A 24,186-nucleotide genomic window follows, 5' to 3' on the forward strand; every position below is an offset into this window, starting at 1 on the left:
TCCAACACATTATATTTTCATATATTTATAATTTATGATTTCTTTTTTTTTTTTTACAGAAGATGAGCGAGAGATAATATTACAATATTACTGATAATATAAAATATCAAGTCCGAGGACACACATGAAATATAAAGTAATGGAGAATCTTGAGCCAACTTGTAAATTTCTTCAAGTCAGCAGTCTATGACACGACCTTAAAAATCACTGAAGGAAGAAAGAGTAACTCTACAGCAAGACCAAGATATAAAAGAAAATAAATCTAAAATTTTACAAAAATATATTATGCCTGGGACTGATCAAGGCACTAGCAACATGAGCTGCAATTGACAACTCAATTGATTAGACATGAATGGTGACTGATAGCGCAAAGGATTTCGAGCAATGAGATATTTTTTTTTTTTTTAATCATTCATGAGTCTGAAGATTAGATATGGGCTGAATAAAGGGTCAACCCTCCCTAGATACAGAGGCACTTTAGGCTCCACCGAGCTTTTAGCTGTCTAGTCTAAGCTTCAAGCCATATGCGTCGCCGAACAATTGCTTTGAATCAAACGCCGCCGAGACCTGCTCCAAGTCGTTGCGTTGCCAAGCTGTTCTTCCAAGCTAACCGCACTGCCGAGTCATCAACCGAATCGAACTAAGCCACCAAACTACCAACCACCAAACAATTTCTCCACAATATTGTTTGGGGTTGGAGTTGAACTCATGACCTCCTTGGTCATGAGCAAGATACCTACCAACTCTACTATAGTTGGTTGGTCGAGCAATGAGATACTGATGCGAGAGAGAGTGACAATAGCACTCCACTACCCAAAAGATCCCTCCAAACTAAGAGGCAGTAGAACAACGTGCATCCACACAGGTAGAGAGGTGGCTAGTTGCAGCGTAGGAAACAATGTCTCTAGCTTGGTTGAGAAGCGATCGATGGTGATGGAGTAGTAAGAAGAGGCATAAGAATGACGAAAGGAGGTGGTAAAATAGTGAGAAGAGGAGCATGGTTGCAAAATAATCCAAGGCGATCAAACTAAAGCCAGCGTCAAAAAAGGCTAAAATTTGGGGAGTTTTTTATTTCATTTTTCTAAATCACATCTAAATTATTACTAAACAATTACATAGCACACCTCAGATTAAAAATGACACTAACACTGTGCATAACAGAAATATAAATATTATGTCGAAATCAATGTATTGCATACCAAAATTTCTTATGTTATTATCTTCTTCCTCGAAAATTTAGAGATTAAAAAAATTTAAAAAAAAAATTAGGACGCTCGCTCACAATCTCTGTCACGCTATTGATATGAATCATTTTCAACCCTCTCTTTTCTCCTCCACTATTCTACATTAATTATAAAACCTGGAAACCAGGAAACATGAGTAAGACATAGATTAGATAAGGATATTTTAGTAATCTAGTTAATAACTCTATAAAATATATGGTGCAATTTATAAATATTAAAAAAGTAGGGTGTTACTGCAAATTTTCCTAATTTTTAAAGACAGTACTGATAGCCCATCGTTTAACTGAAAGCTTCTTTAGATATTGTCTCAATCTGGTGACTTTATTGGTATTGGTAATAGTTGTTGAACCTTTCTCTGCCAACACTCAAAAAAAATTTGAGGTTTAATCTTTAGATTGAATCAGATTCCAGATATCCATTGTATATTTGAGGAGAGATCTCGCTGAACTTATTGTACTTTTTAAGTATGACGATTGGATTGTTTTATTCTGACAGAGTTTAATTAATCCTGTAGTAGTTGTAGAATCTTTCAAACGACTAACACTTAGTAGTTAGATGGTGCATCTAAGTAGCTCATCAGTTTAATTTAATAGATAGAGAGATGGAGATTATTTGGCAATCCCAAATTTGATCACGACTTTATCTATGGTCTCAGATCTGACCAAAAATTTATTATGAGCCCTGTCAATTCCCACAGGGGTCCCAATAAAAATATGAAGTCCCTAGTTGAGGCAATGACATAGAAGAATAAATTTTCGAAGCAGCGAGAAAAGGGAGCAGGATCTAGCAGCTCTAATTATGCTTAAAAGAAATTACACGATCTCGTAGAATTTAAACAGATGCGATCGAAACTTATAAGAGCGAGCTTAAAGTTTTAAAACGGTTGTTATTAGAAACTAACAAGTAAAGGAGAAAATCTTTACGATGTCAATGCAGCAAAAGTGTTAAAATATTAAAATTATTAATAGAAACAGTTTAAGCTTTTCGAACGCTGGGTGAATTAATATGATATCAAAGTCAGATGTCATTCATTAACTGAATACCGCTATTTTATCTTCGAAATCTCTCAGCAAATATTGGGCGTACTATTTATTAATATTTTTTTCAAAGCTCTATTTGGAATATAAGAAATAGCTCACGGTGGTACTACAAATGGAAATTAAGGCGAATAAATTCTCTATGTAATGTTGAAAGTTCTGCATCTAAAATTTGTTTCTCTCTCTTTCTTCCAGCAACTTTTTTGTCGTCTTAAATGTTATCGTGGCAATAAGTTAATCTCATAAAATACTCCGTACCTCTCTATGTTTATTAAATTATTCACTAAATAATAGCCTCAATCATGCAAACCCGTACTGTTATAATTAACTATTAACTAATCTATTTTCCAGACATGATTCAGGTGAGTTAATAACTCGACCATTTGGGAGAAGAGTTGAAGACTATGTCTCAATTATTGCCCAGTTATTAAAGAACAAGTACAACTACCACTCTGGGCAGAGAGAGTTGTGCTTTTTTACTTTTCGGTAGAAGATTCAAGGAATGATGGTAAGGCAAAAGTTTCAAATAATAACTTTATTCGGTATTGGGGAGTCTCTCTCTTTTCTAATTTTTTCAAGTCTTGATGCACAAAAGAAGAAGAAAGAAAGAAAAAAAAAAGGAGATACAGATTGGCCACAACTTAGGAATAGTAAACATCACAACAAAGTAATATATTGTAACAAGTTCAACTTAAGACTTGAAAGAAATACAAAAGGCATAGCCTAGATAGCAATATTAGGCTAATATCCAACGCGTCGTCGAGACAAGCGTAGATCCATAGAAAAGCTACAGCAATAGATATTCATATGAAAGCCAATAACAGATAAATACTTATAAAAGAAAGAAAGAGGGGGCTTTAGCAATTTAACTACGTCTAATTATTTTATTTGCAATAGTATATTTTAATATATGTGAAAATTGTGTACACTCCACTGCAACAAAAAAAATATATTTATTTTGATATTAAATAAAAATAATAATTATAATTAAATTACAATAACAACAAGGCCGAATAGGGGGAAAAAACCTCAGTGACCCAATGGTATCGAAGCAGGGAAATATTAATTTATTTGCCATTTTCCAATTGCGATACACCCAAAGGTATGTATTAATTTTTTTTTAAAAAAAAAATTGGTCCAGTCGGCTGTGCAGAAGATCCCCTGCTGTGATTGTCCTTGTAATGCTCCATTTTCTCCACTTGTATGGATCCACCCAAGTAGCTTCCTTCTTCGAGACTGCTCTGAGAACAAAACAACGAGAAAAAAAAAGAAGAGGGGAAGAAAAGACCAATTCATTCCTTCAACCCCACCAATTGAGAACTCCCCAAGATTGCTCTTCTCCTCACCAAACCAAACCAATGGATAGATGCAACCCCTCCTCTAACTAAGCTGCAGGACACCCCCCCAACCCCCCTACCTCTCTCTCCTATATCCCAACCCCCACACCTCAACCCATCCTCTATCTCTCTCTCTCTCTCTCTCTCTCTCGGGTGATCAAATTCTCTAAGGTGATCGACATGCACCCTCCTCGCCGGAAATCACCCCTCGGGCCGTCGGAGCCGTTCACGATAAAGCATGCCACGTCGTCGTACCTCCGCAAGGGCGAGAAGCTCCCCATCTTCATAGTCGTCATCTTTATCTTCCTCTTCGCCCTCGTCATGTACAGCGAGGACATCAAATCCCTCGCAACCTACTCCTTCTCCGGTACGAGGTCGCCAACCCACCTCGTACCGCATGATCTCTCGAGCGATAAGCCCAAGATTAACCACAAGCAGGCCCTGGCCGAGAAGAGGAAGCCTGGCAAGAAGAAGAGGAAGAAGAAGCTGCCCGCGGCGCAACAACTGGACCCGGTGCTAGTCGAGACCGATCGCCGGAACATGGCGGTGCTAGACGTGCCGGAGACGTGCGACCTCTCGGCCGGAAAGTGGGTCTTCGACAACGCGAGCTACCCGTTCTACCGCGAGGACGAGTGCGGCTTCCTCACGTCTCAGGTCACCTGCATGCGGAACGGCCGGCGAGACGACATGTACCAGAAGTGGCGGTGGCAGCCCAATGATTGCTCCCTACCCAAGTAAAGCATCTATCGCCCAGATACTTATTCTCAATTTATTCTCATATGTGCCTTGACTTATTCTTCGCTATCCAAAGGTTCGATGCAAGGCTATTCCTAGAGAGGCTACGAGGCAAGCGGTTCATGTTCGTCGGGGACTCGCTCAATCGCAACCAGTGGGAGTCGATGGTCTGCCTCGTCCAGTCCGCGCTATCTCCGGGGAAGAAGAGGAAGAGCTGGAAGGGATCCCTCACGATTTTCCACGCAGAGGTGAGGAATAACCCGGACAATTTACCCCCGAGTCAATATTCGTGCTTATTCCCCTTTCCCCCCGTATTAGTTATTGATTAAGTTTGTGAATAAATACAAAAAAAATAAAAAGGAGTACAACGCGACGGTGGAGTTCTACTGGGCGCCGTTCCTGGTGGAATCGAACTCGGACGACCCGAAGATACATAGCATCTTGCATCGGATCATAAAGGCGGAGTCAATCATGGGGCATGCTGTCCACTGGAAGGATGTAGATTACTTGGTGTTTAATACGTACATATGGTGGATGAATACACTCACCATGAAAGTCATGTGAGCGCACGTGCTCCATCTCAGCCTAATTTAACTGTGATTAGCTTTTCAGATTTAGTGTATTTAATTAGTCAATAATGGTGGTTAATTTTGTAGGAAGCCAACGGCGAAGGATTGGTCCGAGCACGACGAGGTCGTGAGGGCCGAGGCTTATGGGAGGGTTCTCAAGACGTGGTCTAATTGGTTGAATGAGAATGTTAATCCCGCAAAGACTTCCGTTTTCTTCATGAGCATTTCTCCTCTCCATATTAGGTACGTCCATATAAAACTTCCATAGCTCATATTAACTGATACGATTAGTTATACCTTAAAATTTCTCTCTTTTTTCTGCCATATATATATATTGTTTCTACGCGCACACACCCACACACACCAATAGGTCTAGCTTCCTTGGGGGTACTAAACTTGTAGAACAAGTCACTGGTGCAAATCCCTTTCAAAAAAATGCACACAAAGAAACCGACAGGTTTGAAGGCTTCAAACATGAATTGTGATTTGTTAAATTTGTAGCTACACCTTGGAAGTCCCGCATCCATCATTCATGTGGGGTTAATTAGTATTGGAACTTGCACATCATAACTTTGGGGGTTGGGCTAAAATACAAAATTAGGTTAGCTAATTTAACAGAGCTTTTTGTGGCATAGCATAAAAGAGTAGTAAAACTCGATTGGGCATCTCTATTATAAGTTTGGCGTTATCGTCTGCGTAACGTTATGCAATTAATTGTCGTCTTGGTCGATTAGCGTGTAGCTCAAATTGTTTATTCTTTTGTTGACTACCTAACTCACATGGATGCAAATTCTAGATCGTATAAATGATATCGTGCCACGTGGGGCCACGTGCATCTTTCGTCTTGAGGCGCTTTATTTATGGATACGTTTCCGTTACTAATAAATTTTGGACAGAAATTTATTAGTATAATTATTAATAAGTAAGTAACCGATTAGATCTAGACTAATATATTATTATTATTAATTTATTTATTCTTAAAAATATAAATTGACTATATATTTCGTTTATGCCCATGCCCTTTTGACTAAACACCTAAGTATATATATATATATCATTTGACTTTTGTGTTTTGCGGCAATACATTTAATGAACGATTATTACATACATATACATGAGTTAAATCAATTAATTTTACGAAGAATATCCATATGTAACTTTAAGTTAATATGCTCACTCACTTTTCTGACTGCATTTTTGGCCCCCCTAAAAAAATATTCTCTGATGAATTTAAAGAAAAATAAACAAAATTAAAATGGGAATTAACTGATAAATAACAATATTATAAGGTGTTGATTGTAGTAAAAGCAAAGTACAGGGCATTGTTGTTCTATAAATCTCCCTGAGAAGTAACAACTCAAACGAATTTGAGTTGCTTTGCTTCCTTCTCTATCATTTGAACAACCAAAAAATAGAATAAGCTTCTTATTTTCCAGCACGTAATTTTAATTTAAATTTCAATTATATATTAACACGAATGTTTATTTAAAAATTTCATGAGAACAGCCCCAAGGTGTGGGGCAACCCAGATGGAATCAAGTGCGCAAAGGAGACACTCCCAGTGCTCAATTTCCCCGGACCTCTCTACCTCGGAACCGACCGGCAGATGTTCGACTTGGCGGCGGCGGCGGCGGCGTCGCAGTCGGCCACGCCGGTGCCGGTGACCTACGTGGACATCACGACGATGTCGGAGTACCGGAAGGACGCGCACACGTCGGTCCACACCATCCGGCAGGGGAAGGTGCTGACGCCGGAGCAGCAGGCCGACCCATTGACGTACGCCGATTGCATCCACTGGTGCCTCCCGGGCTTGCCCGATACTTGGAATCTTATTCTTTATACCAGAATCCTATCTAGGCCTGCACGCCCCTAACTACACTTCATTCTTTTCTTTCATTTTCTTATCTTTTTCCGTGCATTTAGGTCAATTATAATTTTTTTCTTCTATCTTTCTTCTTTTTTGCTCAATTGGAGAGACCAGTGAACTTGGCAAGTTGTAACATGTTGGATTGAACTGTATATTGATGAAAGGTGCAATCGCTGTTTTACTGTGTTCTCTTTAAATTAAATTTCCATCCTTTTTTTGGGGAGAGAAAAGTTTGAGCATATCATGCTAGCTAGCAAATAGCAACTAAGGTACAGATCTCTTATTTGTTTTCATAACTACACGTACAGCATTACTACTGCTACCAGTACTACTGCAACAACGAGAAGTTCTACTACTACTACTTGGTCTCATCATCAACGTCTACTTCGCTTGCTCCTTCTCCTCCTGCCCCGGTACTCAGCCCACCTTTCCGGCCCATCTCTTGGTAGCCTTCGTGGCCCAGTTGCTCCCTCGTCTGCCCTCCTCGGCTACCGTCCTTCAAAGATTAATAATAACGTACACCGAAGCAATCAATATGCTTTTAATTATTCCAGTACTCCATTATAATCTAAACGGGATTCATTACTACTAAACTTTCGAGCCTCAATAAGCTTGAATTAATTTAGGTTTGAATCAAACTTAATTCAAGCTTAAAATAAAATCTAATTCAACTATAAAAATATAAATATTACTAAAATATGAATTAATAAAAATAAATTTGTTAGAAAATTACAAACAACCAAAATATAAATTACAAGTAACAAAGATAATTATGTCAAAAAAACTATAAGCAATCAAAATATAAATTACAAATAATAAAGATAATTGTGTCAGAAAATAATAACTGAAATTTTGAATGGATGAAAAGGTTTTGATATGATGGTTCTTATTAGTTTGATATTAGTCATATTATATATATTCGAGTCTTATCGAGCCGGCTCGGAATTAAGCTTGGCTCGAATTTAATTTTAAACCTAGCTTTAATGATTAAGCTCGACTCAGTCTATTTTTGAGCCGATCAAGTATTATGGAGCCGAACTTGATTATTTTGACAGCCCTACCTGGCACCAGGGTGTCCCCTTTCTTAGCTCTCTCGTCTAGCCGAGCTCTCTCTTTCTCCGAAGACATCTTAGCTCTCTCTAATGGCGGCTTTCGTTGGAGGGAAAGCAGCACCGGAGGAGTTGTTTGTATATATAGAGAGTAGTTTCGCTATTGAGGGAGGGAGAGGAGTGTTAGAACTTAGAACTGCGCAACGTGTTCCTAGGTACGCTAAGAGGCTGACACGAGTAAGCATGTATACGTAGAATGTGATGAAGTAGAATATCGTATGAGAATTCTAATGGGCTGGTCCATTTAGTTACTGGGCTCGGCTTTTATTAGGCCATTAACTCGTAACTCGAAGTACATGGGTGGGAGAGCATTTAATTGGAACAGTGCAGAGCCTACCAATTTGTATAGTTGGGGACTTGGAAATAGTAATTGTAACAGAAAAGAAAAGGAACAAGATGCCCTTAATATCGGATGTGACGATCCCAATCGTCGTTAAAAACATAGCATTCTTTTTGTTCGTCTTTCTCCTTATAATATGTACTACGAATAGTGGTGATTAACCCCCACAATAGCATCTCTTTGGTCCACAATTTCGGCGTTTTCCTTTTTGAACTGCTCCCTTGTGCACATGCAATAATATAGAGATCAGACTTTCTAATTCGCTATTTGTAGTCTACTACTAGTATAGTAGGAACTCTCCTACGCTTTCCATTCCTCTCTCCATCCATGGCAGGAGAAGAAAGCCATGGCAAGGACTTCCCTCCTCTTCTCCTTCCCCGATCATCCAATTCGGCTCCTCCATTTTTGGGCAAGAGGCCTCTTAATGCTTCATGGAGTGAGGAAGAAAGAGCTGCCATGGCTCTGAGAATCCATAGCCAGGCTGAGAAGAAGCGCAGGGAGAGGATTAATGCACATCTTTCCACTCTTAGACGCATGATTCCCAACTCCAACAAGGTAATGTTTCCCATGCTATCTTTATTTTCAACAATTTTAAGTAATTTATTTGATCAATTCTATCCAACTCGTGGAATTTTTTTTTAAATGAAAACTATACCACTTAATCAATCATACCCATATTGTATCGTCTTAATCAAGTATGACTAGGATTTATCTTATCCACGCAAGAGACTTTGTTTGTTTCTAAATAGATTAGTCTTGCACATAAGTATAGATTGAGAAAGTTGTCTTATCTATTAAACTAATAATCAACTGTGCAAGCTTTTCACTGTACTAAAGCTAGTTTTTCTATCTGAATGAGATCCTCACTAGATTCAATTGTCGTACAAGCATGCATCCAAAGAAAATGAAAATAAAAATGTTGATGTTAAATTACTTAGTATCATACTAAACTGCAGATGGACAAGGCATCTTTGCTCGCCAGAGTAATCGAACATTTAAAGGAGCTAAAGAGTAAGACATTTGACGTTAACCAACTCTCCATGATACCGAAAGAATCTAACGAAGTGATCGTCGAATGCGATGATCATCGAATCGAGCATGCACCCTCTACCAGTGATGACAAATTCTACATAAAAGCTTCAGTCTGTTGTGATGACAGAGAGGACTTGTTTGCCGACTTTGTCGAAGGATTCCATCATCTGTCTCTTCGAACAGTGAGGGCAGACATTACATCCATCGGAGGGCGAATTCTGAGTGTTTTCGTTCTATGTTCGAGTAACGGAGATGAAAGGATGTCGATGAGCTCTGTCAAGGATAACATAGCAGAAATGTTAGGCAGAGTGGCTTCCTCAAATTTGCCAGCCTCAAGTTGCTTCATTGGCAAGAGGCAGAGGCCTTTGGAATCACAGTACTTCTCTAGGTCAGTGTGAGGGTCGACTAATACCCATTTGTAAGCTAGTTTTGTGATCTTTGTTAGCCGAGCAGTAGTTTGTTTTCTTGGTTCTATTGCTCAGTGATAGTTTAACATTGAGAAATATTGCTCAAGTTGTTCTTCTTCCTTTTTTTTCTCTTTTTGAAGTTTGAGAAATGTAGTTTGTCGCCATTTAAGTGCTGCAATGTAGTCTTAAGATAAACTTGGAAGTGTATAAGTTTATGTGTTGCTGTGCACCTTTTGTAAAGTTTTTATAATAGGCAATGTGATCAAAATATGATATCTTTTTATTAGAGAGTATAGTTTTTTATGTATGAATATTGTTACAAGCGAATTGATAAAATTGGCTAGATATTTAAAATCAAATAAAAAGAAAAGATAACAAGATGCGATTCTAACTACTCAAATTTTTTTTGGTTTCAACACATATATGACAAGAAAATTCATGCCTATCGGCGGTAGGGCAGATTAAGGTCGAAAATCTCAAAATTTATTTTTTAGTAGAAAGCATTTGGACGCAAATTGATTCAGAACTTTTCTAAATCTAATATGTATATGTATATAAGGTTCTAGACTAATCCTAAATAATCAATTTTTCATCTCTTTAGATCAAATCCTCGCTCAACTTTAGACAAAATATACAAAATTGCTATTTCATATATTATATTTGAACTAAATTTAAAAAAAATATATGTATCTCAAGAATCACTAAGACAGAAGGTCAATAAGATTAGAAATCGATCATAAAAAATAACAAATCATAGAATCAATCTATCAAGTAAAATTATTACAAATTAAGTTATTAATATTAGCAAATAATTTATAAGTTTTTTATAACTGCACATCTCTAATGAACCCTATATTATATTACATTATAGATTGGTTTGGATCCAAATTTGTATCAGTGATTTTTCCAACTTTTTTTTTTTCAAAGTTAAAAGGTGGTGTATCTTTTCGTGGATTATCCTGGTCCCCTGGTTTTCCTATATTAATTTAGTTTGAATATTTAGTTAAATTGTTGGAGAATGGTTTAACCTTATGCCACGTTAGAAAGACATCGGAATGCAGCTAAAAAAAAGTTGTTGTATGAATATTAGTGCCGGTCCGAGTTATATTTCTCTCACGTACAGTCTTACTCAGTCTCTGTTTTGGGACTATTTTTTCACATCCGTACTTATTATTTCCACACCTGCTATCTTCCGACAATTGCGTAGAAATAGTAATCTTGACTTCCTTAACCTTTAGCTTATGCTTTTGTCACCACCACCACCACCACCACCACCACCACCGTCGTCATCCTCATCATCAACATCTTCTTGCAAAATGGACCATTCAACAGTATCAGCTTAGTACTATTATTTCTTGTAGCTCAGGTTATCACCATCCTCGTTTTTAACTCACTTTGGCTCCACTTTTTCCGTATGTTTCTTGCTATCTAAAATCTTCCTATTGTTAGATTTTATTTGTATTAATATAATTTATAAATTATATTTTAAAATATAATTATATTTATATAATGTGTCTAGATTTTATGTATGAGCATATGCATAAGTTATGAAATATTTGATGAAAAATATTAAAGTGAAAGATTAATTTTAAAGTCGAAGTATTCGAAACGATTTTAGAATCGTTATTGAAGGTGTCTGATGGTTGATAAAGTATGAAGTTTTATGTAAAGGCATAGAAACATGCACCTTGTATTCAATTGTCTAGTCTACTGTTTGAACAAAGTGTTCGAATGCACTCTGGTCTTGTTTAAACGTATTATACGGTCGTTTACATCGCGTTTCGCACCACGTTTGAATGTGAAATCAAGCATTCATATATATAGATAACACGTTTTAGCCGTTCGAATGCACCCACGTAACATGCAAGTTTTTGGACTTCCAAGAGTTTTGTTTGGACTTATATCTATGTAATGGTTGGGATGTCCTAACTCTAGAGAGGTGGGCGATTGTTTTTTAAAAGGATTTCTTAGAGCTACAACGCTTTTCCACCAAAAAGGTCCGTCTCTTCTATAATGCACCAAACTTTCGTTCTAAGGGTCATTTAGATGAAGGATCAATCTCGAAAGCTACTTAGATTGGAGATCAATCACGAAAAACGGTAAATCGCGGTTCTAACAAGCAAGACTGAGAAAAATAAAATCGTGAGAATCGATGTATTATTTTGTAAGTCAGTATTGTAACTGCTACAAGTTTAGTAATTAGTTTTGATCTGAGTTTAGATTCGTAGTTTTCTTTCTATTTAGATTTTTCCATGTAATAATTTTGACGTTCATCTTTGTTTTACTCTTTGATATTTATTTCGCATTTATTTAAGCAAAGTATTGATATCATTCATAATAGTAATAAGACCAAAATGTTCACAAGAACAAAAACAAAACAAAAATGAAATCCACGAGAACCAAACCTTACCAAAAAAAAAAAAATGAAATCCATAAGAAAAGAGCAAAATTTAACTTGCAAGATGGTCTTCCCATTAAGGTAGGATCAATTTTGTCGAGCCTTTCAAACAAGATCATAAATGAAGATTGCTATTGAAATGTTAGTGGAAAAAAAGAGTAAAAGAAATGGAAAGGAAAGGAAAGGAAAAGGAAAGGGGATGGGCATAGAGAGGGTATTTTAGTTATTTTCTACTAATAAAAATTCTGCTAGAAAACATATATAAGACCCTTGTCTAATTTGTTACGAAACTACTTTATACGTGATTTAATTAAAATATAATAAAAGTAAATAAATTTTGTTGGTTTGATTTGGAAATAAGTAGTATTTATTCATGAATTATATCTTTTTTTAAATATATTTTAAAACTAAATACTTACTTAAACATATTTTAAATAAATATTATATAAAATGAGTCACGTGACAAGTTATGCAAATAATTTTATCATATATAAAAGAGGACAATAAATTTCCGCACATTTTTTAAGTAATTTTTCTATTACAATCAATATACTTATTCACACGATTCATTAACTAAAACAAATTCTTATATAAACTTATTTAAAGTCATCCATATTTTATAATTAAATAATAAAATATTTATAAAATTATAGATATATCTAATTTATATTTAAGAGGTCGGCATAAAGTTATTCTTAAAAAAAATTATGAGAAGTATTTAGATACAAAATATATTTAATAGTGGTGTATTCTGGCTCAGTTTTCCAATTTAAATGTAGTTTAAATATTTACTAGAAAATGTTGTAGAATTATTGAACCTATGCAACGTTACGAACGTTTGCAAGAAAGTCGTCGGACTGAGTTTATCACCATCTCCATCACCATCCTGTAAAGATGGACCATAGCACGATACTTCATTCCACAGTATAAGCTTATTACTACTGATTCTTATTTGCTATACGTTTATTGCTCGTTATTTCTCACTTTGGCTCCACTTTTTTTCCTCATGTTTCATGCTATATGAAGTCTTCCTATTATTCAACACAGCTTTAACTATTTCGTTAGACAAGTCCAACACTTTAAGATAGCAGAACCCAAAAGATGAACAGGATGTAATAACTTGCTAGATTTATATTCCTATTAAGATTCCATCGAGACTTCACTTCTGAACAAGACGGTAGATGGAGATTGATATTCAAATATTGGTAGAAGAAAAGTGGGGGAAAAAAACTATAATTTTATCACCTCTCTGTATATGATAAAATTTAGTTTGATCAATCTTACATATTAATAAGTGTTTAATTATAAAACGTATTTTGAGGAAAAAAAAAACCTCACTCTTATCTTTTTAGGAACCGAAAGCCACCTTAACGCTTGTGTCGTATAAGTATTCCAATATCTTTTTTGTACTTGATTAGCCATTTTGATTCTTGGGAGTGCAAGCATCTCACAAGCAATTGCTTAGTTATTCATCAAGAGCATTAGAATACAAACTTACCAGCAAAAAGACTTCTTATTGAACTAGAGAGTATGATAGGAAGCATACATGCAAGCCACCCTAATACAGCTCCAGGGGTAGTGTTTTTGGACAAGAAATCAGGGAAAAGCTAGAGGAAAATTACAAGCATACAATAAAAAAGACAGAGAACCAGAAATGACAGAAGAAGTAACAACTTCTCAGCATTCATGGCACTTCAGCAAGAGATCTATTACTGGGGATTTGGTGGCCTACTGTTGGCTGCTGAAACTCTTGAACCCCATTCTAGTAGCTCCTTGCTAGTATCATCCTTATGAACTATCACTTCTAAGAAGCACAAGCAGTCCTTCTTCGCGCCGGTCGCCGTCACGATTGCCTCCTTAAGCTCCTCTTCAGTTTGGATCTGCAATTTAAATTGTTACTCCACAATTCTAGATTCATAGCATAGCATTTTAGATCTATTTGATCAAAAGATCACACACACCTTTGTTGTCCAGCATTTTCCTTCACCATTGTGGATGGCATCAACAAAAGCAGTGTAGTTCCAGTTCTTGATGACATTATAGGGGCCATCATGGATCTCCACCTCAATAGTGTATCCTCCATTGTTAATGAGGAAGATGATGCTTTTCTGCTTACACCGCAGCATCGTCGACACATCCTGCGCAGTCACCTGATTTTTTTTGCATGGAGAAATTTATCATCAGAATACAAAAGATTAAAACTATCGTCATCTATCAACTTAAGCTTTGAATTTCACAACTTAAACTTCTAAGGTAGATGACGAGCTAATATTGTATCAGATAGGTGAGTTAACAATTATCACTACTTCTAAGTCACCCAAGCAATCTTAACAGTAAGAAGATACCTGAAAGCTTCCATCACCAATGCAGGCAATGACACGCTTATGCTTTGCTGCTTGGGCATAACCGAGAGTTGCCCCAACTGACCACCCAATGGAACCATATTGCATTTGGAATTCATAACTGAATCAAACAAATGAAAGTCAAATTGATATGCAAACAACTATGAGTACTATAGTTAGCAATGGCTATTTGGATTAGAAGAAGACTCACCCACAACCCTCAGGTAATTTAAGCTTCTGGCAGTTGAACCAAGAATCACCAGTCTCTGCAATCACTGCAGTGTCACTTGATAGCATATTCTGTATGTGCTTAAACAGCACATTCACCCTCAAAGGCTCATTGTTCTTGCACTCAAGCGGGACTCCCTCCGGCACAAAGATCCGGTAATAGTTATCGTACGCCGTCGTATTGCATTTGAGCCGCTTCGCAAGCGCGCGGAGGAAGTCCTTCATCAGAATGCACCCAAATGCCGGCCCATTCGCCACGATCACCCGGTCGGGCTGCACGATGATGGACTTCTCCCTTTTGAGCAGGAGGGAATACCCAACCGAGCTGTAGTCGTTAAAGATGGGGCCTACGAAGAGGTAGGCATCGGCAGACTCGACGATCTCGGCGCAGAATGAGGTGCTTATAGCACCCCAGTAAGTGCCGATGAACCGCGGGAGGTGCTCCGGCACGAGGCCCTTGGCCGAGGGCATGACGGCGATCGGGAAGCCGGAGGCCTCGGCTAGTTCGACGAAGGCTTTCGCAGCCTTCGCCACCCTTATCTTGGGGCCTCCCACCATGACTGGCTTCACTGCCTTGTTCAAGAAATCGGCCGTAGCCTCCACTGCGGCCTCTAAATTCATTTGGTTGCTCAACCTGGTCATTTCAAGAATCAGAATTACTATAAATCTAATAAGAAATAGCGGGTCAATGCAGAAATTGATTAAAAAATTACTCGGAATCTTATATAAAGAAATAGAAAAAGAACAGGGGAATCTTGTTCTGTTGTTAATTATACCTCGGTGAGAGGAAGAAAGGAACGGGCTCGCGACTAAAGGTGGGATGAGGAATCGCAGGTAAATTGCAACTAATACTAATATAAACAGGCTTGCTCTCCTTTAATGCAGTCGAAATCGCTGTATCGATTTGTTCGTGGGCATCGTCCAAATTGTTAACAACAGCCTAAAACAATCATTATAAAACCACACATAAACTTCACAAGATCCCATCTTTACCATCTTAATCACTAGATACGACCAAAAGAAGAAGTGGGTACCTGGAAACAAGTAACGGTTTGGAAGCAACGCAATTCCTGCGAGAAATCCGGAAGCCCAATGGTGTGGTGGAGGACTCGATTCGTCCCGTAATCGTTGGAATTGGGCCCTCCGACGATACAAATCACGGGGAGGTTCTCGGAATACGCGCCGGCGATGGCGTTGAGGACGCTGAGGCCGCCGACGGTGAAGGTGACCGCGCAAGCGCCGACCCCGCGCGAGCGGGCGAAGCCGTCGGCGGCGTAGCCGGCATTGAGCTCGTTGCAGCAGCCGATGAGGTTGAGGCCGGGCTCGGCGATGAGGTGATCGAGAAGGGTGAGGTTGAAGTCCCCGGGGACGGCGAAGACGTCGGTGGCGCCGACTTGGACGAGGCGTCGGGCGATGTGACGGCCGAGGGTGCCCTCAGGGGAGCATACCGGTGAGTTGGCGGAATTGATGGGATTGCAGTTGGAGGAGGGGAGGGAGCCCACACCGTTGGATGTGGGGTTGGCGGAACCATCGGATACGATGATGTGGGTATCCATGGAAGGAGAAGAAAAGAGAGAGTAACAGGCTATAGAGTGAAGAAGTAGGGCTTTTGACGGTTGTCACGAAGTAGTAGTTTGGAGGAGGAAGGGGAAGGGTGGTGGTATTTATAAAGGGGTTTTGGGATTGGTTTCTTATGCGGTGGGGTTTAAAGGATGGAAAACTAGGGGAAAAATAATACTGGGGATTGGTTTCTAGTGAGAGAGAGAGGGTGGGTGGATTTGGTCCTTGGGGAGCTTCCCTTCAGAGAAGGCAGGAGGAGTGCGCTGTTCAGCGAGTTGGAAGGACACGTGGAAGAAGATGCTTCTGGTTTGCATATGTATTGTATAAGAAAACAATCGCCGCTGAGCTCGTTTATGTAAGTATCTTCACACATAACTAGTAAAAAAAACATTAATTACAATTTCACCCCCGAAACGAAGATGATTTTAACTTTCACCTCCTCAATTGTTTTTCTATATAATTTAACCCCTTAACTAATAAAATTTATTAAGTACGTACGAATGAAAAAAATTTGTACATGGCACCCTAATTTATAACAAAATTATGATTTATACTTTCATCTTTATCGATATATACAGAAAACACTCTAATATTTAATTTATTAGCTAAAATTAATTAAATCTCTATATTAAATTAACTATACCAAAAATATTATAAAAAATATCTTTAGCTAATTTATACTTATCCAACGTATACTCAACTCAACATAATCTTAAGAGTATTTTAATTATTTTTAAAAAATAATTAAATTTGATGAAATATTCTTATCTACCCTAACGGTGTTAATTTAAATCTAACACAAGATATCTTCAATATATATTCATTAAATCATAAGATTAATTTATAAATAAATATATAGATGTAAACTATAATTTTATCAAAATGTACCATATTATATGTAAATTTCCCTTCTTTTTTAATCTCCCGTTTTCTCTCATTTATCTTATTTCTTATATTTTTTTCCAATCATCTATGTATGAATCTCACCGTTATAACCATTATTACTGATCGGTTTATTTTTTATTTCTACCCAAACCTTAACTTTAGATATAAACCGCACCGTCATCACCGACCTCGCTCTCCCAAATTTCAACCATAGATATAAATACCACAACTCCGCCACTAATTTTCTTACTAATAATCCATCAATAACCCTTAACTTATTTTTAAATCGCAATGATCTCCGATAGTAACTAGCATACTTGCCATATGAGCAGATGTTCCAGAGGCATAACAGTCATTTTATAATACTGTTTACCACTACAGAGGACTTGATAAATTTGAATAGTTAGAGAGTTAAAGTCATAAAGCAGAAAAAGAAATCGAGGAAGTGAATTTGAAATTCATATATTTAAAGAGTCAAAGTATGATTATTTTGAATATTTATAAAGAAAATTATCAAAAATATCCAACATTTTATTTATATTGTAAGTCAAACTCTACCGTATCAATATTTATTATATAACCCTTTTAAAATCCTACATTTGACCAAAGACACGGTTCCTTTTCCTTTTATGTTGATCTAAAAAATTTACTCAAAATATTAAGGCCACTTTATGTTTATAATTAATTTAATTATCTATATAATAACTGGCTGTTAAAAAAATTTACATCACAGTATTTTTTTAATGAAAAATATCCTCGGATATTCTTGGAGTTCATTAATGGCATCTCAGGGTTCACAAGAATCTTCATGGATATTCGCGTAAATAAATATAATAAGTTCCCTTTCCTTTATAGGAAATAGCGGCGTTTGGTTTAAGGCCACCTAGTTGTCGAGCTTTTGACCAAAATAGCCTCTTTTATTTTTTATTTTATTTTTTAAATTTAAGCGTCGTAATTTTATGCTACATTAGCTATTTTAGATGTAAGATATGTCTCACGAAGATATAAAAAAGAATTGCAAAAAAGGAAAAAAGACGATACCTCATCCAAAATTTAGCTTAAATTCTTTTTAGTTTTTTCTTATGAAATACTGAATTATTCAGCATTTTTTTTAAAACAGTTTATCATTTTATAAACCAAACTTTTTAGTATTTTAATCTTAAAAAAACCACTCTGCATTTTAATTAGGACTTTAGTAAAGATATTCATTTTAATATTAAATTTAAGGTATAATTTATTTGGGTAAAATAAAATTTAAAAGAGGGCTAATTTGGTAAAAGAGCTACTTGCGCGAGAAGACTGTCCTAGATGGGTCCATTTGCATTGGGCAGTGGATCCATATTTTAAAGACGGTTGGGTTTTGTGCAAAACAACGTCGGCGCCGTTTGTAACACGAAAGGTGTTTGTACTAATGCCGCTCTCAGTTCCCCTTGGTTTTGAACGCCGACACTCTCCCAATGGGGACAGGGAAAAGGATCGACTTCATTAACAATGAGGTAGATGCATGGTCACTTCACTCTACTAAGTGGGAATCTTGTATTTTTCTTGGATTAAACAACTGGGGAGATCTTTTAGTATTCATTTCCTATGCACTTGATGAGATAAAATAGTGTATCCTATAAGTATCTCCATTGCTTGTACCTGGACATAAAAGAGTGAACAACTTTAGCTTTCAAACAAATATATTGATATAGTTGTGTGAGCATCACTATACTTATATATTCCAGTGTATCCCATTTTCTCTTATATATATGTGACACTTAGTTTCCATTTTAAGGCATTAATGACCTTTCCTTCCGTCATCAAATGGAGTTTGAATAACTTCAAATAAGAGTCTAGATGACAGAGGTCAAAGCAGGCAAGTTTGATTATTATATAAGCTTCTTCTAACTCATACATAGTAGAATATTCCTTAGATAAGATTCCAGTGCATGCATCAATACCAATAGTTGAGACAACTATTGTCACAAAAAAAAAACCTCTAGTGGATAGGCTGCTAACCTTGAACTTTCCCAAACCATCCTCTCTTTAACATGAAACACGAGCACGAGTAAAGATGTCTTAAATGAATACAAAGGCCCCTAGAATTTAGGCAGTCAGAATCAATGTCATTAGATGCATATATTTTCTAACGATTTTTTTTTTTTTGACGAATTTTGTCATTAGATGCATACGATCGTGATCACATTGACGCATTTGAACCGACTATATCGAGTCCTTTTACATAAATATTTTAGGAAAATTTGCATATAACACCCTTCCTTTTAACGTAATTGTGGTACACTCTACATTTTTACTATTTATAAATCGAGTAATATAATTTAGTGAATATGTGCAAAAAAATACCATTGATTAAATTTGAACTAATATTATGAGAATATTCCGTTAAGTAGAGATATTTTATTTTTAAAATATCTAAAATATCGTTATTTATAAAATAACTAAAATGCCCTTCGTATGATTTAGTTGAGGATATTTTCATAATTTTCTTAGTATAATTAACTTAACATAAAGATTTAGTTAATTTAACTAATTGATCTAACAGCAGAGTATTTTTTTACATATATTCGCTAAATTATAGGGTTCGATTTATAAATAATAAAAATATAGGGTGTAAATTATAATTACGCTAAGAGTAATGATATTATATGAAATTTTTTTAATATTCTATAAGCATTACTAAGTGGTTACAAGCAGAGTAATTGATACACCAAACATATTTTTTTCTAGAAGAAAAAAGGCCAACAAACAAATTGCCAAGACCTACTAAAAATTGGTGACACAATAGGAGGATAGAAGTCATCAAATTGTAGTAAGCCAACTTGTTATTGGTGGCAAGTTGAAGTATATAGACATGCACCTTCCCCATTTATATACTGAATTCTATGTCTATGGTTATGGTTGATATACAACTGCACCCATTTCCACACACTGGTATTGCAAATGGGAATTAGAATGGTATTTCTATTGCTCATGATGAGGCCATGAGACACAAAATAGAGATTGCAATGCTTCTTGGCTTGTCTCTTTTCTCAAGTAAATAAAACTTGTGGGCATAGTGGATTACAGCAAAGGATTCCCCTCAGGCTCTCGCTTAGCCTGACTCAATTGCCTTTCTTGTCGGTTAGTCTTTGAGGAAGGAATCCTTGACTACTGTGGAGGACTTGTCACGTTGACATCTTTCCCCAGAACTTGACTGGTTCTTTAGTTTAGACTAATTCACTTTATTTCTTCTTTATTTCTTCTATAATTCACACTGTAGTATGTCTATATTTATATTTTTTGAGTTTCGATATCTATGTTTTTGTTAGGTGCGAATTGCATTCTTTTTTTCTTTTGTGGTTTGATTAGAGAATTAAACTGTGGATCTGGGTTAAGAATTAGGATACATTACTGAATCGTTTTAGTCAGTTCATGCTCAACTCTAACTACGGCCTGATCTGGAATAACTATTTCCTTTTTTGAGCCCAAGCCCATTCCTTCCAATTGGAGTCCATCGACCTGTCATTCTGTCAAACAATCGGGCTGAAGTCGGACTTAATAATAAAAAAATTATAACCCACTAAATATTAACATACCCAAATATGAGAATGTATTAGATTATAACTATAAATATTTAGTAGATCGGGTACAATAGAGATATTATAATTACTATCCATTTAAAATCCGATTTGAATCCAAGTCGGGCAACGTGGAGATCGGATCCGATTTAATTATATGTATTTTTATATCAGGGGGTAGGGGTGGCAATAAGATCGGGTTAGCCGGTTTTTGTGTGGGTCATGATAATGTGAACATAAATATGACTCATTTATTAAATGGGTCAGATTTTTTAAACATGATCAGTTTATTAAATAGATTACGTGGATCATAATCAAATTGTGGAGTAGTAGAAACTATTTAAATTTTTATAAATTATTTAAATTATAAATGAGTTTATTTGGAATATAAATGAGCATTTTTGTGTGGTTATAAATATTTTTTAGTATTATAAACAAATTAAAAGAAGTCATAAATGAGTTAATCAAGTTATACACAAATTACCATGTCATAAACAAGTTACCTTGTCATAATCGGTCCACAAGGTTGGGTTATAAACAGGTTGCTTGTGTGTGTTGAAGTTAAAAACAAAAACACGACCACGATCAATTTAATAATTAAGCTAGATCAGTTGACCCGTTTACAATTCGAACCTGATTAAACTACGTTCAAACCCATTTAGAAGCTGGGTTACTATGTCAGATTATTGTGTCCGCTAAATTTTTGCTACTCCTAATCCCGGGCTTAAGTTTATGTCTAATTAGCTCAGCTAAAAATACACTGGTGTGCTACATCAGTTGCTCATGAGACGTATCCCGGTAGTATCCAAACATTAACATGAGGCTTTTGACCTTGTGGTTGATATGGGCCGCATTTGCCTAGGTTTGGGCCGGGCCCAAGTACATAGTAATTTTGCAATATGAGCCCAAAAAGAAACTAAATAGACATATATATTTAGGTAAAACGGTGAATAACAGTACTCCAGTTCTACGTTACATACTGCAGTTCTACGACCAAGAAACCCACGAAGCGCCGCTACAAACAAAACAAGCAAAGCTCATCTATCGTTGGAAACAAAAGAGATGGCAGCAAAATATTCCCTTCTTTCCGGATCCTCTCCCACATGTCTCTCTCCAGATCTATACTATTACTAGTTACTACCATTATTCTCTTTCCCTCAAGGATTCCCCAAATGGGATCGAAGCCCTACACAGGGGGCAACTCGACTGCGTCCTCAACCAAGCATCGACGCAGTCGGGGTGAAAACAATGCCCACAACTAGGCAGCACCCTAACCTTCTCCCCCTCGACCAAACTACTAAGACATATTGAGCACTGCACGTCGTCCCCGGTCGGCGATGCGCGATGCAACCTTATCGGAAAGTTACTGATAACTTCGGCATCTACGGCAACCGGTCGAAGCGCTCTCGATGTGGGGCCACCCGTGGCGGTGTCGGTCGACCGTGCGCCGCGGAAACGGCAGGCCCACCTGAAGCAGAGGCAGAGGAGGGTGAAGAAGATAAGAATGCAGAAGACCGTGAGGAGAAGATTGAGGCTGTGGCCACGGACGTCGAAGTTCTTGTCGTCGATGTCGTCGTAGCGCCAGTGGAATGGCTCGGCTTCTTCTTGAGCAGCAGCCATGCAAGTGGTGGTGGCGGAGGAGATTAGAGATGGATTTTGGGGCCAGGATTGGATTGGGCTCGTGAGGTGTTCTATTAAGTCTCGTAAGTCAGATAACCTCAGGTACAGTGGCAAGTCTGGCTGCAGGAAATTCCTGCAGCCAACTAATTACATGGCAACGCGAATATCCTGGACACAGCCAAGTAGGTGAGATTGCTGAAACGAATTCTGCAGTGGATCCACCCTGCCAATTAGCACAGGGGGCAGTGAAATAAATGAGCCGTTTGCGAAGCGTGGAAAGAAGCCATCTGAGGCTCTAAATCCCAAAGGAGAAGAGCCAAAGGTTCGTGTAAAGTGGTCACTTTTAGAGATGGTTTTGTTGAATGTTAGGTAATTGGTGCATTCGCTTTCTCGGCTTTTATGGCTATCGCGAGTGATAGAGGATTGAGATGTTACGTGCCATCCACTCTAGCTGGTAAAATCAGTCGAGGGAATAGATATTTGCATAAAGAGGGTCGCTGAGATCTTTTAATCGGGTTATCGGGTTACGCTTGAACGAGACCCGTTCGCCCAAACCCTCTTTAAGAGTAGTCTATGACTAAACGTAAATCAGACACATGTCCACGACTCGCTCCACGTACAACTCCAACTTCTCCTCCGGATAAGCCACGTCTCCTCTTAAATCCACCGTGCAACCGATTAATATATGTCCCCCGAGACTCCTACTCCCTTCTCTTCTATCCCATCGCGGTCTCGCACGAATCTCTAGACAAAATCGAGCGGTTGTAAAATGGCGCAGGAGACGCTGAAGCTAGTGTCGCCGGTCATCCACCACGAGGGGCGGATACCGCGACAGTACACCGGGGACGGGCAAGGCGCGCGTAAGGATATCTCACCTCCTCTAGAGTGGTACGGTGTACCCGAGGAGGCCAAATCCCTTGCCCTGGTCGTGGAGGACATCGACGCGCCGGACCCGGATGGGCCCATCGTGCCGTGGACCCACTGGGTGGTGGTGAACATACCTCCGGCGGTGAAGGGACTCCCCGAGGGGTTCTCCGGGAAGGAGGAGGCCATGGGGGGCGAGTACGCTCACATCAAGGAGGGGAACAACGATTGGAAGGTGCCAGGCTGGCGTGGGCCCAAGCCGCCTTGTTCGGGTCATAGGTTTCTATTTAGGCTTTATGCCCTTGATGACGTGGTCCATCTTGGTCACAAGGTATCGTTTTTTCTTCTTGGGTTCATTTTTGGTGACATTATATAATATATATGTGAATTTTTTTTTTAATGTTAGGTAACAAAGGAGAAGCTCTTGGAGTCCATTGAAGGACACGTATTAGCGCAAGCGGAGCTGATGGCCATCTTCTGAACGATATGGTGAAGAGTGGTCTACGTCTACCTCTCGGCTCTCTTCTTTGTTGCTCTTTTATTTCTCATCTAGTACGTAGTTTTGTACTTTGGTTGGAGTTGAGAAGTTTTGAGTTTTTATTTTTTATTTTTTGAAATTAAGTTTGAAATGTTTGCTACGAAAGAGTTATGGCCCCGGGTCAGACCTCTGATTTGATATCGCTTAAATATAAATAATAACTCGTAAATCTAAGATCCAACAACCCCCAGCAATCCATTCAATCTCTACGTGACGCGTGAACTAATAATAATATTTTTTATAGATTAGTTTAGCTTGAGAAGGATCGAGGACGGTCACTTTTCCACATCTAGTTCCAACTCAACTACTAGCCGTGATTGGTATCGGTACTTCGATAGATATGTACAGGAGGAAGAGGAGGAGGGACTCTTCATGTAGAGTTCCTATGGGCCTTCCGCTGGGTCTGACCTTCCACTTTCTTTCCTAATATGATGTGAAGACAGAAAAGAATAATAAAAGAAAGTAAAAAAGAAAGAGAGTAGTTGAGAACCACTCCATATATTCTTTAAATTTT

General features: G+C 37.7%; 5 protein-coding genes and 1 pseudogene across 5 annotated transcripts; 3 read left to right on the forward strand and 3 right to left on the reverse strand.

Moving 5' to 3' along the window:
- Positions 1-3,464: 3,464 nt before the first annotated feature.
- Positions 3,465-6,991, forward strand: LOC140798831 (xylan O-acetyltransferase 1-like). The gene is made up of 5 exons (XM_073152907.1): positions 3,465-4,352; positions 4,430-4,601; positions 4,714-4,913; positions 5,010-5,165; positions 6,429-6,991. Exons 1-5 carry the CDS (start codon positions 3,799-3,801, stop codon positions 6,793-6,795), a joined length of 1,449 nt encoding a protein of 482 aa, XP_073009008.1. The 5' UTR covers positions 3,465-3,798; the 3' UTR covers positions 6,796-6,991.
- A 156-nt stretch (positions 6,992-7,147) lies between these two features.
- LOC140799288 (em-like protein GEA6) lies at positions 7,148-7,917 on the reverse strand (annotated as a pseudogene).
- A 525-nt stretch (positions 7,918-8,442) lies between these two features.
- On the forward strand, positions 8,443-9,893 carry LOC140799127 (transcription factor bHLH30-like). Its single transcript, XM_073153280.1, has 2 exons — positions 8,443-8,793; positions 9,195-9,893. The coding sequence occupies exons 1-2, from the start codon at positions 8,566-8,568 to the stop codon at positions 9,666-9,668; spliced, it is 702 nt and encodes a 233-aa protein (XP_073009381.1). The 5' UTR covers positions 8,443-8,565; the 3' UTR covers positions 9,669-9,893.
- Positions 9,894-13,569: 3,676 nt separating this feature from the next.
- LOC140799244 (pyruvate decarboxylase 2-like) lies at positions 13,570-16,530 on the reverse strand. The gene is made up of 6 exons (XM_073153457.1): positions 15,680-16,530; positions 15,422-15,585; positions 14,629-15,279; positions 14,421-14,538; positions 14,037-14,225; positions 13,570-13,955 (listed from the first exon to the last, which is right to left on the reverse strand). The coding sequence occupies exons 1-6, from the start codon at positions 16,199-16,201 to the stop codon at positions 13,785-13,787; spliced, it is 1,815 nt and encodes a 604-aa protein (XP_073009558.1). The 5' UTR covers positions 16,202-16,530; the 3' UTR covers positions 13,570-13,784.
- A 5,136-nt stretch (positions 16,531-21,666) lies between these two features.
- LOC140798394 (RING-H2 finger protein ATL66) lies at positions 21,667-22,270 on the reverse strand. Its single transcript, XM_073152203.1, has one exon. The coding sequence runs from the start codon at positions 22,268-22,270 to the stop codon at positions 21,794-21,796; it is 477 nt and encodes a 158-aa protein (XP_073008304.1). The 3' UTR covers positions 21,667-21,793.
- A 124-nt stretch (positions 22,271-22,394) lies between these two features.
- Positions 22,395-23,777, forward strand: LOC140798393 (uncharacterized). Its single transcript, XM_073152202.1, has 2 exons — positions 22,395-23,465; positions 23,541-23,777. Exons 1-2 carry the CDS (start codon positions 23,040-23,042, stop codon positions 23,613-23,615), a joined length of 501 nt encoding a protein of 166 aa, XP_073008303.1. The 5' UTR covers positions 22,395-23,039; the 3' UTR covers positions 23,616-23,777.
- Positions 23,778-24,186: the final 409 nt, after the last annotated feature.

This window comes from Typha latifolia, chromosome 12 (assembly GCF_019914945.1).
Source record: "Typha latifolia isolate L0001 chromosome 12, TyphaL0001v2, whole genome shotgun sequence".
Lineage (NCBI taxonomy): Eukaryota > Viridiplantae > Streptophyta > Magnoliopsida > Poales > Typhaceae > Typha > Typha latifolia.

Coding starts and splice junctions, on each gene's coding strand:
- LOC140798393 (XM_073152202.1), top strand. CDS start 23,040: ATGGCGCAGGAGACGCTGAAGCTAGTGTCGCCGGTCATCCACCACGAG. Junction 23,466..23,540: donor TGGTCCATCTTGGTCACAAG/GTATCGTTTTTT, acceptor TTTTAATGTTAG/GTAACAAAGGAGAAGCTCTT.
- LOC140799127 (XM_073153280.1), top strand. CDS start 8,566: ATGGCAGGAGAAGAAAGCCATGGCAAGGACTTCCCTCCTCTTCTCCTT. Junction 8,794..9,194: donor TGATTCCCAACTCCAACAAG/GTAATGTTTCCC, acceptor ACTAAACTGCAG/ATGGACAAGGCATCTTTGCT.
- LOC140799244 (XM_073153457.1), bottom strand. CDS start 16,201: ATGGATACCCACATCATCGTATCCGATGGTTCCGCCAACCCCACATCC. Junction 15,280..15,421: donor CCTTTCTTCCTCTCACCGAG/GTATAATTAACA, acceptor TGAAATGACCAG/GTTGAGCAACCAAATGAATT. Junction 14,226..14,420: donor TTGGTGATGGAAGCTTTCAG/GTATCTTCTTAC, acceptor AAAAAAAATCAG/GTGACTGCGCAGGATGTGTC.
- LOC140798394 (XM_073152203.1), bottom strand. CDS start 22,270: ATGGCTGCTGCTCAAGAAGAAGCCGAGCCATTCCACTGGCGCTACGAC.
- LOC140798831 (XM_073152907.1), top strand. CDS start 3,799: ATGCACCCTCCTCGCCGGAAATCACCCCTCGGGCCGTCGGAGCCGTTC. Junction 4,353..4,429: donor AATGATTGCTCCCTACCCAA/GTAAAGCATCTA, acceptor CGCTATCCAAAG/GTTCGATGCAAGGCTATTCC. Junction 4,914..5,009: donor ACACTCACCATGAAAGTCAT/GTGAGCGCACGT, acceptor TTAATTTTGTAG/GAAGCCAACGGCGAAGGATT.